Source organism: Lepidochelys kempii, chromosome 1 (genome assembly GCF_965140265.1).
Source record: "Lepidochelys kempii isolate rLepKem1 chromosome 1, rLepKem1.hap2, whole genome shotgun sequence".
In the NCBI taxonomy this organism is placed as follows: Eukaryota; Metazoa; Chordata; order Testudines; family Cheloniidae; genus Lepidochelys; species Lepidochelys kempii.
In genome coordinates, this window is record NC_133256.1 from 78,651,191 (window position 1) to 78,665,915 (window position 14,725).

Sequence of the window (14,725 nt, forward strand, 5' to 3'; positions counted from 1 at the left end):
TGTACAGTTCCCTGCCTTCATTGTGTTATTCCCAGCACAGTTGCTTGCTTTCTCTTTAGCAGTGTGACTGCCCACCGTTGTAAGTTACAATGCCGTTCTTTCTAAGCAAGCCTATTTTATTCTTAAGGTAAAAAGTACAACCACAGAAAACATTTAAAAAACAGTAAAAGATAACTGCAATAACAAAAGCATCCCAATCTACCCTGGGCTCTGGCAGGAGCAGTCCTTCCAGATCCCATCCAAGGAATTTCCTTGTGGCTTCCAGTCCATCACAGCTTCAACTCAGAACAAGCCCCCAGCTCATGGCATCTCAGCTAGCCCAGACCTTCCAACCCTTCCTTAAGAATTGAGGCCCTCAGTGGAATAGGGATCCTGTCCGTGTGCTGGATCACAAGAGGACTCCGAGCCTGTTTAAAACCAGGCTATTTATCCAAAAATCCTTTCTTTGTCAGCTGGTTCTTGGAGAATCCAGTTTGATCACATATGCCAACCTCTTCAGCAGATGGCTTCAAAGGGCCGATAACCGGAAGAACTATATTAGCACCCCCTCCTCCTAGAGGAGTTACATACAATTCCACAATGGCGTTTTGAACATAATAGACACCAAAAAGGTATTAACCCTAAGTCACTAAGTTTTAACTTAATTTAGTAAAATTTATTCCATAAGGTTTGCCCAGGACATGGCCGGATATTGGTCAGTCTGTCACAAATGTAATGGAAAAGTTACAATTAACCTATTGTGCTTCAAAATATCTGTAAGTGTTGCAAGGTTAACTTTGTGCACTACTTGCTGTTGATGGGAACTCAACCTATTTTCAGAAATATTTGCTGAAAGACTGTCTTCCTGCTTCTGTGAACGTGTGCTCCTCCTGCATTTAACATCAACATAATCCAACCAAATTAACCCCATAGGAAGCACTTAGGTTTTATGCATATGATCTTAGCTTGTCTAGTTTTTAGTATAAATCTGAACTGTTGTTAAATATGAAAACAAACCAACACTGGAGAACCTTATCATTAATGATATCTGAAGAGCTGTTGACAATGAGCTGTTAATCTTACCCTTGAGAAGATGTTTTCCAGAGAACTAGTCAAGGATTTCTTGGCCTTGTTTTTCAGAATGTCAAGTTTAAACCGGCCACTGCTGGCAGTGTTTTCTGGGATTGCACTGTTTGAAATGTTCTGTTGAAGTAAGCAAGAACACTTTTAGCTTTGGTAGTACTCTGGGCAATTGAAGGCCTCTGAAACCTAAAGCTAAACCTGATCACATAACAAGCAATGTGCCCTTTACTTAACAAATCTAGCCTATAGGACAGGGATGGGCAAACTTTTTGGCCCGAGGGCCACATCTCAGAATAGAAATTGTACAGTGGGCCATGAATGCTCACAAAATTGGTTTTGGGGTGTGAGAGGGGGTGAGGGCTCTGGTTGGGGGTGCAGGCTCTGGGATGGGGCCAGAAATAATTAGTTCAGGGTGTGGGAGGAGGCTCTGGGCTGGGGGAGGGGAAGGGCTCCAACTGGGGTGTGGGCTCTGTGGTGGGGTTGGGAATGAGGGGTTTGGGGTGCAGGAGGGTGCTCTGGGCTGGGATCAAGGGGTTTGGAGGGCAGGAGAGGGATCCGGGCTAGGGCAGGTGGCTGAGGTGCAGGGAGAGGCTCAGGGGTGTAGGCTCCGGGCAGTGCTTACCTCAAGCAGCTTCCAGAAGCAGTGGCATGTCCCTTCTCTGGCTCCTATGTGGAGGTGCGGCCAGGCGGCTCTGCACACTGCCCCATCTGCAGGCACTACCCCTGCAGCTCCCATTGGCTGTGGTTCCCAGCCAATGGGAACTGTGGGGGGGGAGGGGCACGCTTGGGGTGGGGGTACAGTTCAGAGAAGAGCCCCCTGCTTCTGGGGCCCCTGACCCTACTCCTCGGCTGGAGCACCAGAGGGGTACCATGCCGCTGCTTCTGGGCATTGTGTGGAGAGGCCCCCAACCCTGCTCCCTGGCTGGAGTGACAGAGCGGGGCAAGCCCCAGACCCCGCTCCCCAGAAGGAGCTCGAGGGCCGGATTAAAATGGGCTTCTAAGATCCGCCCCCCAGCAAACTTTGTTTTTTGTTATTTATTTAAAAGAAAGGAAGCATATGGCCTAAAAAAGTAACGTTCTGTACAGTTTCCTCTGCACCACAAATATTTCTTACTGTGGTTTAGGCTGGTTAAGGTTTTTCTGGCATTGCTTATATTGTACTAAAATCTGCAACAAAAATTACCTGTCTGCTTTTTCCAAGTGAACAGAAAAGCAAACCTAAACAAACTTTAATCAAACATGCCAAAGTGAATCAAAAACAGTATAGTTATGGAAAACAGATAAGGAGTCCTCTCTCATAATATAAAAGGTTCAGTTCTCACTGCTGTAGCACCATTCTGCTAGTGTTATCGAAGGTTGTATTTGAATAAAGAAAGAAAATAAAGTATTAGGCTGTACCAATGGTGCCTCGCCAATATGGACATGAGTCTTTTGTTTAGTTTCACACAACTGTCGCAGATGTAAGATCACAAGTTCATTTTCTTCCTGGTCATTGACAGGCTTCATTTTCTGTCAAGAATAGACAAATAAAAGAATCTCTTTCAATACATCACTTTTGATTTGATTTCTGATTAGAAATACTATGAATGTTCTATTAGTAAGTGTTCTTGGAAGTTAAGCTATTCCTGATGCTCCAGATGCCAGCAATTTAGAATATGCATTGCATATACACTATCAATATCATTCAGTTACTTCTAATAACAACTTGTACAAAAGTTTAGGTAGCACCATACAGCAGGTATGCCTTGCACTATGCAAGCATAAAAGAAGTTCACACGCACAATTTTCAAAAGCACCTAAGTGGCATAAGTCCCATTTTCAGAAGTTGCTAGGTGCTTTTGAAGATACCATGGAGGTGCCTATCTGCACCCTTACCTCAGACTTTTAGGGGTATTTAGGTATTGCTCCAAATCAGGATTACAATGCATAAATGACTTTTAAATTCAATGGGACATGGCTTCTAAGTACCTGCGTTACTTTTGAGAAAGAATTAGGCATTGCAGAGTCTCATTCTCAAAAAGTAATGCAGGTATTTACTTGCAATGTCCAACTGACCTTAAATGAGACTTAGGATTAGGCACTGCAGACTCTCAAAGTCTCATTTTCAAAATGAGCTCTAAGTAAATTTTGAAAATGAGACTTAGACACTGCAGCATGGAGTGGAGCAATGACTAAATATCTCTTCAACGAAAATGGGACTTGGGATAAGATTTTTATATGTGCCAAAATGCTCTTACACATTGCACCAGTTGTTCATCTGCACATTAAATATACTTGCTTATAGAGTCCTGAAGCAGCACTGGGATCCCACGGGTGCCGCAGGACCTACTGCCATAATAGCAGGAGTAAAATGTACTTTGTTGCAGGTGGGATTGGGTGGGCAAAAAAAAAAAAAAAAAAAACACCCAGACTGTGGGATGGGAACAGGATTAAAAAAAAGTAGCTCCGCTTATATGATAAGCTTCCAGAGTCAACACTCAGAATTATTTACACAAAGAGGAATTTTGGAACCATGTATTATTTTATCTTATACTAGAATCACTTTATCTCTAGCCTTTTGTTATTGCCCACATCACTTCATTATTTGAACGTCTCATATACTTCACAGAACTCAGCCTCACATCACCCCACAAGATAGGGAAGTATTGTTTTCCTTATTTTATACACGAGGAATGGAAGCACGGACAGATTAAATAACTTTGCCCACTGTCACATGAGAAGTTTGTAGCAGAGTTAGGAACTGAACTGTTCCTATACCAGCATCTTTTCAAATCATTTTAGAGTGGAGTATACTATTATAGTACAATAGTTTTGAGAAATGAATTAATGTAGAGTATTAATTCCATGCAGATGACTATAAGAAAGCAAGCCAAATACAGCTGAAAAGAATGTGGGTACTTTCCAATTTAAAATATAGTCCACTGACCACAGAAACGTCAGCAACTTGAGCATAAAACTTTGCACACAAGCGTATATACACTAAAAAGATTTCCAGAATATGAAGAAAGTCAAAACCTATGTAGATATGGGAGGGATGCAAGAACTGCATTGACTTTATTACCTGAACACGTTCAAAAATGTCTGCTTGCTCATTATCAGTAAGTGATGACAGGTGTCTCTGAATTACAAGTTTGGCTCTTGGTGGGTAAAGACCTTCAGGAAAAACAAATATTAAACAGATCCTTTGAGAACTACTAAAACTAAATTCATTTACCAGACTACCCTATGATTCCTATCTATGCTGCTATAAAAACTACATAAGTATATTACACTTTCATTTATTTTAAAAGAGGAGATATTTCAGAAGGCTTTTCAGTTAAAAAGCCATTAACATATCTACAAAGTACTTTTCAAACTATTAAAGTATAAACCTCTTACTTTGTCTATTCTCACTAGATCATACTGGAGGTAAGAATTCAGTGCCTTATTTTAACAATGCAGAGGGAATCCCATCTGGGAGGGATTTGAATAGAACACCTCAATGATAAGCTCTAGGACCCTGTATCGAGGTGCAAAGCTGTCCCCCTTCCTCCCCCAACATTCCTCAACTTGCCCCTGTCCCCATCTACTCTTCTACATTCAAGTCAGGCTGCTTCCTTCTTCTCCTCAATGCTTTCTGGGTTCCAGGAGGGGGATCACTCAATGTACAGGAGAAACAGTCTATCCACTCTCAGTTCCTGGGCCACAGCAACTTCAGCAGCTGGGAGTAACAACTTTAAAAAGAGGTCCAGTTCAGCCCCAGGGCACACTATGCTCTGTGAAAGCAGCAATTTTCAGAGATTTATAACCCAGCCAAAATTGGGTGGATTTTCACTGGGTGTGGGGGGAAGGCCCAAGACAACCTCCATGCCCCTGCTCCAAAGAATACAAGCACTAGAGCGTCTTAACTTAGAAAGGTAAGGATTTTTAACCTTGGCCAAACACCACATTTTCCCCCAGCTTCATTCTCAAGCCGCTGAATGATTTTATTTGAAATTTTTAAAAAATGTTTAGGCTGATGCAGACACCCAGCATGGAGGATTTCAACCTGAATGGTTCAAGTTTGGCAGAGAGTTATAAGCAACTGAATATTGGGTCTTATAAGAAAAATGGTTAGGCCTCCCCTATAATAAATCCTTTGGTAATATGACACCCCTTGGTTCTGTCTGAAGCCCAGCAGCCTCAAAATATAAAAAAGAAGAAAAAAAAAAACCACTGTAGCAAAATATTTTACAATTACTTAGGGAAAGATTTTCAGAAGTGACTGGTTATTGAGATGCCCAACTTAATATACATATTAGAAGGCCCTGATTTTCAGATGGTCGATGTTCTGTACTTTTTAAAATATCGGGCTCTCTTAATGTGTCTCAGGTTAGGGTATCCAAAAAGCTGAGGCACCCAAACTCATAAGTCACTTGTGAAAAATCTCAGTGTTGGCTCCTTTTCCATGCATATCAGTGGGATAAAACAGCAGCTTATGCATTTGTAGCTTTTCATTGAGAAACAGGGAATTTCCAACCAAGGTTTGCCACTTCTGAACACTCTAGTGCTTAACACAAACTATAAAATTGTATTTTCTTGCCAAGACTTCTCATGCTTTTCACCCACCAGAGGGAACACTAAGTGATAATCATTTTTATTTAACAAATTCAAAAGGTTGTGGCATTTATTAAAATGCCTCATACAAAAACAGACAAGTTTTGTGTGAACGCACCACTACTTTTTAGTGAATAGAGCATCTCATATTTAATTATGTATGTTGGTTCCATCTGCCAGCTTATGTTATTTTTATTAACCATCCTGTCAAATATTAAAAAGCCATATTGTAGCATATTTAACTGTCATTAAAGTCAGAGCTATGTGTGAAGATCTGAAGTCAGGCACTAGCCCTAAATTCTTTATTATCCTTGTTCAATTTGACATTAACCTCATATTTTATGAAGATATTTCATATACTAGAACAAGGTAATGAAGTACATAAAGCAATCAGCCCCAGGAGAAAAATCATCATCAACGAGATTACAAAAGAAAAAGAACAAACCAAAAGAAAGGCTAAAATGTCAGTTCCATCCTTACTGTCCCTTCATTTATTACCATCTTTAAAAGCTCCAAATGTGTTCAGAGCACTATGCTGAGAATTTCTGTACATGCTAAAATAATAGGGCAAAAGGAAAGACAAAAACAAATATATGAGAAACATGATATAGTTATAGCAAGAACTTTGAGGGCCAGTTGGAAAATAATTATTGTGATAGCCACCACTTTACTCAATTTATTGGCCATTTATCATGGTCATGTGAATTTTTCTCTTCTTTAACTGAACTGAGATTCAAGCAATTAGATAAGTTTTAATTAAACTAAGAGCTGATGCACTGTGATGATTCTGGAGTGAAAACAGAACGTCTTCTATATAAATTTAAAATAAATGGAATTGCTACCTTCAATCCTTTCACAGAGTTTATGCAATGAGTGCATAGGACAGGCCTCACACAGTTTAATCTGAGTCTTGGCATTCTGTAGAGCTGCAGCAGTGCTAAAGGCTTGTTTCAGGGTAAGCATTACCTCATCAACCTAGAAGGAAAAGAAAAACAAAACAGGCTATGAAAAAATCTGGGTGTTTTACAAGACAGTATAAAAGTGAAAATATGTCATACACATCCTATCGGACTTTTAAGTCATTCCATGACTGAGTGCTTTTTTATTAGGAATGTTGTTTCCTGTTCATACTACATACAGTGACCTAGCATAAAAGTTCATAAAAGTGGTCAAGAGAACAAGGTCTTATTCCTAATTTACTACTGATTTCAAGAGGATTTTAGACAAGGGACATTGAAAATCCCACGAGGCACCTACATGACTATCTACATCTTTAGGTGCCGAAACACCTTAAAAAATTTGGCCCTTAGGCACTTTTGAAAATTTATCATACAGGTCTCTAGTTCCCTGTGGGAATCTGTGGGATTTTAGTGGCCTATTTCTGAAATGTTGCACTTTCACAGCTCTCACTGAAAACAAGCACCCCTGGGAAGTGGGGGGAGAAAATCAGGCCATAAACATGTAACTTTAAACACTCAGGCTTGAAAATTGGGTCTCTTATTGCGCCCAGAGATTACAACGTTTTACCTTCCAGTAGCTGCAAACGAGCATATTAAGACCTCCACTTCTGCCAATTTGCTTCTATGCAATTTAGATTTTAGCTTGGTTGGGTACATAACTTGCAGTAGTCTTACTAAGAGTAAAGGACCTGTATTGCCCCCCTTTCACAGAGACAGTTATGAAAACTATTTTAGGAAAAAAGCCATACATTTGCCCTGCTACAAGTCTCTATGATCAAAATGCTTTTGATCTGTTGCTGCAGTTATAGCCTGTTGGTATGGGAACTTTAGGGACCAGCCTATTTAGTCTCTTGGTCCCTCACTCACTTGGATCAAAGGATTTGAAAAACAAGCTATAAGTTTCTTTGTAACCAACAAATAATCCTTATGTATTGTTTTCCAGATTCCAGTCTGTGCCCTGCTCTTTCCTCTCACAGCAGCACAAATACAGCAATGCAGCGTTCCCACACACTGCAGCACTGAGTAGGGCCAAAATCTATTTTGCATGGGAAAGACGTCAGAGGTGATAATTTTCTCCTCAGCTGGGATAGATATTCAAATGCACTTTCATCCTTTGTAGACAGACTTCTTAGTGTCTCCTTTCCCCTTATGTATTTTAAGGACACATGGCTATTAAAAGCAAACCAGCCCACGTCCTTGTTTCAGCCTGGCAGAAGGAAATTGTGTTGAAATTTCCTGTTCAGTTCTTAGAAGGCTTTCAAATATTGTACTTTAGATCCTGTCCTTTGCTGCCATCTATCAACTCTTCTGTGGAGCATGTTTGTGAGGGATGAAATGTGACTGCATGTTCAGGTTTCGGTCTACAAGCAGTCTGCTAACATTCAAAGTAGGATTATAAAAAAAGTGTTCTGTAGGTCAGGTCTCCAGCATAATTGTTCAAACAAAGCTTTGCATGGGCATGGAAGCTTGAATTAGTCCGTTTGTGTGCCATGGCATAACGTTCAATTTTGTTAAATGAAAATTATTTGATTAAGGTTATTGACAGAAACCCACTCAGAAACTCACATCTCACAATTCAATTTATTCTTGTCCTGTCACGGTAAGATTTCATGAGGCTCGTGGAATGCAGACATGACTACAAACGGCAAAGCCTTCTAGTTGGCTTTTACAAATGGCAGGGCTCTTTTCTATGGACTCTGCCCATTTAAATACTTACTTGAGTGTAATATTATTACTCTTAAAATATGTGAGGGAGTTGAGAAGGGTTTTTATTTATTTGTAAACTACCTCCTTTCTTTTAGGTCACCTGTGAATTATCAGGGATCAAATTAACCAAAGATCAGATGAAGGCATAATTTTCCTTTAAATGACATTCTGCTGGCCATGCAATAGGTTCTCTCTCCCCTCAAATATTGACAGTGGGTCAAATCCTCAGCTGGTGTAAAGCAGCATAGTTCCATGGACTCCAACAAAGCTATGCTCAGAAACTACTTCAAGCCAGAGGTGCTACGGCATCTCTCGTATCCCTAGTTCCACCACCTATGGCAAACCTGGTTTCCACCAGCTGAGGATCTAGCCCTACATTGTTTGAAGCATTGCTAAGAATGCTTAGCCCCATAACAACTGCTGTGGTCCTCCATAATGCTCAAATAATTAGGCATTGTTTAGTGCTCTGAGGTGAGTGGAGCTGGTCAAAATTATATCTGTTAAACATATTTATTAAAAATTTGAATTTCAATGAAAATATTTTGACAAACATTTTCATCAAGTTTTTTTTATTTTTGAGACAGCTAAAGAACGGGTTCAATTTTTTTGATTTTTGAAAATTGTTTAAAGTAAAAAAAAAACTTGAAAAACATTTTAGAGGTTTTTTGTTTGTTTGTTTAAAACTAGTTCTAATTATGAGCAGTTAGGCCCTGCTTTATTAGGGGAAATAGTGCATCTCTTCTATAAATTCATGGCATTTTACCTTTCACTTTGAAACACTAATAAGTTAGAAAGCGATCAGTTGATATGGTTTCTTTGCACCGGACATTAAGAAAAGAGCTATGTGCAGCCTGAAAGCTTGTCTGTTTCACTAACAAAAGAAGGTCCAATAAAAGTTATTACCTCACACATCTTGTCTCTCTCTCCCTCAGAAAATATAGCAAAGACATTACTTTATATATGTCATATCTAAAAATTGAGTATGCTGAGTCTTACAATCACAATAGCTAATTGACTGACACATCCTTTATGTCACACATTTCAACTGTCCATTATGCAGAACAATTATAGATCAAAATTTTTGCTTCAAACTGGACGTTTCTATTTCATTTCTCAGAGTAGTTAGGAATAAAAAGGAGAGCAACCACATTTGGAAAATGGGAGGATGTGCATAGCACAGGCAAGGAGTGTGATAACTTAGTAGTAGAAACCATGGACTGGAACTCAGTACATCCAAGTTCTATTTCTGGCTCTGTTACTAAATTTAGTAATTTGGCCCCAGTTCACCAAGGTACTAAAGTACATGTCAACGGTTATTACAAGAAAGAGAAAAATTGTTCTCCTTAACCTCAGTGGACAAGAAGCAATGGGCTTAAATTGCAGCAAGGGAGGTTTAGGTTGGATATTAGGAAAAAACCTTCCTGTCAGGGTGGTTAAGCATGCGAATAAAATTGCCTAGGAGGCTGTGGAAACTCCATCACTGGAGGTTTTCAAGAGCAGGTTAGACAAACACCTGTCAGGGATGGTCTAAAATAATGCTTAGTCCTGTCATGAGTGCAGGGGACTGGACTTGATGACCTCTCAAGGTCCCCTCCAGTCCTACATTTCTATGCCTCAACAGATAAAAAGTGTGCAAGTTACTTATGGTCAAATATTCAGCTAAGCCTTTACCTAGCCACCACTTGTGCACTCAAACACATACACCTGAACTTTGCCTGTATAAACATCTGTGTCTGCAAATTCTAACACCTGGACATGTCCAGATGCTAACTATTGCCACGTGTACTTGTACCTGTATGTAGGTGTGCATTCACAATAGAGTGCAGAGATGAATCCCTGAGCCTCAGTTTACCCATGTGCAAAGTGAGGACAACACTTATCACCTTCATATAGCTGCAGAGATTCCGGGATTATTAAGTGTTTTGAGATTCTCTGATGAAAGAGGCTACCAAAATGTGAAAAACCGAGAGCTTATCTACACTTATAGTACTGCAGTGGCATCGCTGCACCTTTGCCACTGTAGCGCTTAATGATGACACTACCTACACCGACGGGAGAGCTTCTCCTGCCAGTGCAGGTACTCCACCTCCCCAGGAGGTGGTAGCTATGTTGCCAGGAGAAGCCATCCTGCCGACATAGCGCTGCCCACGTCGGGGGTTAGGATTTGCCACACCCCTGACTGACGTGGTTATACTGGCATAAGTTGGTAGCGTAGACCAAGCCTAACAGTTTATGTAAATTACTTACCAAAGATTCACTTGCACACTGGAACACGTAGCAAACATACTGGTTTATCCCAGGTTCAATAGATTCCCGACAAATAAAACCAAAGTGATCAACATGTTGTATACCCTGAAAATTTTTTTTAAAAGCATTAGTGAAGTATTTATTTTAAAATATATTTTAAAATCAGTTCAGAAATACTGTGATAATTGTATTTCAGTTCTTGCCAACAGTCATCTCTGAGATACCACCACTTTCCCCATACTGAGAATTTGCAGTGAATCAGAAAGCTATGCAGTCGCAGATATCAAGTATGGTAACTTTTTTCTTTGATAGATGCAGCCATTAAAAAAGAAAGTGTAATATGCCCATAAGTCATAGGACTTCTTACACACACAAAACCCTGAAGCAACAGCAATGAATAATGCTCAGTTTCTTTCCTCATGAAAAAATTTGACCTTCGCTACATTTCTCTGACTTATTTGTTCAAATCAGCCCCTATCTTCTCACCTTACAACACTGGAAGGTAATTCAAACCATTTCCCCTGTGGCAGTTTAGGACCTTCAATTCATTAAATAGGAAGGGACAGATTTTATACATATGAAAGAGCCACCATTCTGACCTTTATTTTGGTTAAACTCACATATTTTCTTAAAATGAGTCCCTAGCAGACCAGTTCCCAAACTCAGTATAAACTGTTTTAAACACAACTCTAGGAAGAATTACAGCAAAATCTATTGCTGTTTTCTGAATTTTCTCATTTCCTTGCATAGGGGAAGGTGTATGGGGGAGGTGGGATGACACTTGCGTCACTGTACCTGAAAAGAGTATAGCAAGCTTGTCTGTTAACTGTACTTCCAGCACTGTTCTCTAACAGGGCGTCTCAACTTGTCATTCCAATGGGACATGTGACGATTGTTTATTATTCTGCGTCACCCACAAAGACAGTGAGGCTTAACAAGAAACCCACACAGCTGCCTGTGACCCTTAAGATTATACATATAGATATATAAAATTGTATCATTTATATTTGTGGCTTGGTCAATTATAGAAATTACAGACATGCATTTTCCAGTCTGAAATGAAGCACCCTAGCATACTCATGCCACAGAAAAGCAACACATTTACTAGTGCAGAAATAAAATAACCCTGAATACACTCTGGAGAGATTGTTCCTCTCTTTCATTTTAATCAGTTTTAAGCTCATAAGGGTAAATATTCCAAGCTATAACATTGGCTAATAAATCTACAATAAACACAGGGTGTTTAACAGTGAACAAATGCTGATGAGCTCTGTGTAACCAAGTACTTGGCTTGAATAAATTAATATTTCATTTCTATTGACCATAAGATTTCTCCAGAGTTGTTGGGTTTGAGGGGTGGGGCGGGCAAGGTTGGCTTGTTCTGTGTTTTTTAAACCAAATCTTTCACTAATATGCCACAGATGTTGTGGAAACACAGAACATTTTGTTAGCACCTATTCAGTTTAGTTCTCAATAAGGCTTTTATTTTTCCCCACCCACTCAAGTTCTAGTGAAAGACTACATAAACACCAGTATGAAATCTAGTCTGAAGTGATTTATGGCTTACAAATGCCCAGTTTGGAAGAAGTTGTAGATATCTCTCTAAGAAAGGGTGACCAGACAGCAATTGTGAACAATTGGGGAGGGGGTGTGTGTGGGGGGTAATAGGAACCTATATATAAAAAAAGACCCAAAAAGCGGGACTGTCCCTATAAAAATAGGGATCCTGGGTCTGACAGGGCTAAGGCGGGTGAGGTAATCTTTTATTGGACCAACTTCTGCTGGTGAGACAAGCTTTTGAGTTACACAGAACTCTTCTTCAGGTCTGGGAAACTCACTCAAAGCATCACAGCTAAGCACAAGGTCGAACATATAGTTTAGCATAAGTAGTTAGCACATACATTCAGACTATGTGCTAACTACTTATGCTAAACTATATGTTCAACCTTGTGCTTAGCTGTGATGCTTTGAGTGAGTTTCCCAGACCTGAAGAAGAGTTCTGTGTAACTCAAAAACTTGTCTCCCTCACCAACATAAGTTGGTCTAATAAAAGATATAACCTCAAACACCTTGTCTCAGTTAAGAAGAAAGCAGGAACAAAGAGGACTGTCTAAGATACAAGGCCAGTTCCTACCATACTTTAAATATCAGTGACTTCACTGCCAGTGTTGTTCTCCTGAGCTGCCCATGGGTTCACCTGCTGTCTACCAGGACCCTCATGGAAACTAGCAGCTGCCACTCATGACATTCCCCCAGTAAACAAAGTTTTTGGACCCAGGGCATCCACAGGTTCTCTTCTTTCTTACCTCTCCTTCTTGTGTGCCTGCCTGATCTGTGTATGCTATAAATACTATTATTTCATCTTTATCATTTGCCTACGTAGGCCAGATTTCCCTATTCCTCTTGCAGTCCCCTTTGCCCTCCATCCGAAGCAACAGTATATGCTAATCCCAGTTCTAATTTGCAAGCTATATAGCCATGCAACACAGATACAAGGGAAGATTTGACTGGTGTTATCTGAACATCTGAAAAGAGTGCTTTGGATCAGATGCTGGTCTAAGAACCATCAGAAAATGCATTTGGAGACCTTAAATAGCTCTTGTACTGACCACATGGAATTCCCAACTTTAGAATTGCTGCTACCACTAAATTCTCCAAATGAGGTAGAAGCCATGGCTCTGTCCCCACCTCAGCGGCAGAGCTAGTCCCACACTGGGGAGAGGCACACTCTGTATCCTGTCCCAAGGTAGCAGAACAGCTGTGCTCCTTGCGAAAGCCCTCACTGAAATACAGTGTCACCACCATAGAGCACCTCCAAACTGGAGATTTCAGGCGACTGCCTAAATTGAACAGAGTGGTCTCTTTCCTTAAGTTAACAAAATTCACATCTAGCTGCAGGTGAATGATGACCTATTCATCAATTCACAGAATTCACAGTTACAGAATGCTACAATTCACAGAAATTCACTAGTTCTGTGTACATCTTCAGACTGTGAGTTCTGAGGCAGGGACTGTGCTTTCCTTTGTATCTGTGCCATTCTTAGCACTTTGTGGAAGTTAACACAAACCAGTAAGTGGCATTTGGAGGCCCAGAATTTCTACACTTTGAATTACTGTTGCCTGATCTATCACAAGAAGGAGGGTCTACCCCTGTAGTCTACAATAGTAGCAACCGGATGATTGATCAAATTTAAAATCCATCTTCCTCCAGTGCCGACACCAAAACTATACTGCGGTTTATCACTTCTAAACTGTAGCATGTGTTCTTCTCATTCAAAATATGATTACCTCAAACATCACTCTATAGATAATATTTAACATTTCCAAAGTACTCAGGTGGGGAAGAAGGGGCACAGAATAGCTGTCTTACCATGTTTTTATTAGGGTTCTATAGAGAAAGCCAAAATCTAGTTATACAGGTGTTAACTAAAACAAAGTTATAATTGTTTTTTAAAAAAAAAAAGACATATGATGTACAACCACTATGTTTAAAGATATTCTGTACTGTGTTTTCATTTAATCTTCTATAATCAACAAAAGCTTTGATTGACTATTTCTGCTGCCCACTGAATAAAAAAGTCATCAGAGCGTCTCCAAATCAAAAAAGTCCCTTCCCAGATGTACTGGAAGCTACTCAATAAATGCATACCTGAGAACATGAGGAGATATCTTTAAAATTCTTTTCAAGCACAACAGATTTGGTGTCTGGGCTGATAAGGTTAATTTCAAATCGTCCAACCTTTGAAAACAAAAATTTAAATCAGACTGTTTTATAAGGCACAAATGAATAATACACCAAATGAAGTTCAATGACTGGGCAGATTCTGCCATCTTTGCATTTGCTACTCACATTGAATAGTAGTTTACTCATAGGGTGACCAGACAGCAAGTGTGAAAAATCAGGATGGGAGCTGGGGGGTAATAGGAGCCTATATAAGAAAAAGACCCCAAAATCGCAACTGTCCCTATAAAATCGGGACATCTGATCACCCTACTTACCGAGTGAATGAAGATGGCAGAATTTAGCATTTTAGGAAAAAGGAAAATGAGGGAGGGGAATTGCAGAAAATTTCAGCAAAAATGGCAAAGTATTCAGTTTGGGGGTAAAACAAAAACAAAAAAAACCCAAACAAACAAAGTTGCAGGAATCAGACACAGTTTAAGTTTTATTCCAT

The 14,725-nt window shown here is 39.9% G+C and overlaps 1 protein-coding gene across 8 annotated transcripts in view; it reads right to left on the reverse strand.

The window, feature by feature from the left end:
• Positions 1–14,725, reverse strand: part of TBC1D4 (TBC1 domain family member 4) — a 159,225-nt gene that overhangs the window by 50,355 nt on the left and 94,145 nt on the right. For 6 of the 8 annotated variants that reach the window (XM_073346866.1, XM_073346840.1, XM_073346857.1 and 3 more), the window contains exons 3-8: positions 14,200–14,289; positions 10,551–10,655; positions 6,480–6,612; positions 4,124–4,215; positions 2,461–2,571; positions 1,063–1,182 (exon numbers count right to left, since the gene is read on the reverse strand). In XM_073346866.1, the coding sequence (XP_073202967.1) occupies positions 1,063–1,182; positions 2,461–2,571; positions 4,124–4,215; positions 6,480–6,612; positions 10,551–10,655; positions 14,200–14,289 (651 nt within the window). The remainder of the gene's footprint in view (positions 1–1,062; positions 1,183–2,460; positions 2,572–4,123; positions 4,216–6,479; positions 6,613–10,550; positions 10,656–14,199; positions 14,290–14,725) is intronic. The other 2 variants (XM_073346848.1, XM_073346876.1) reach the window with 2 other exon arrangements.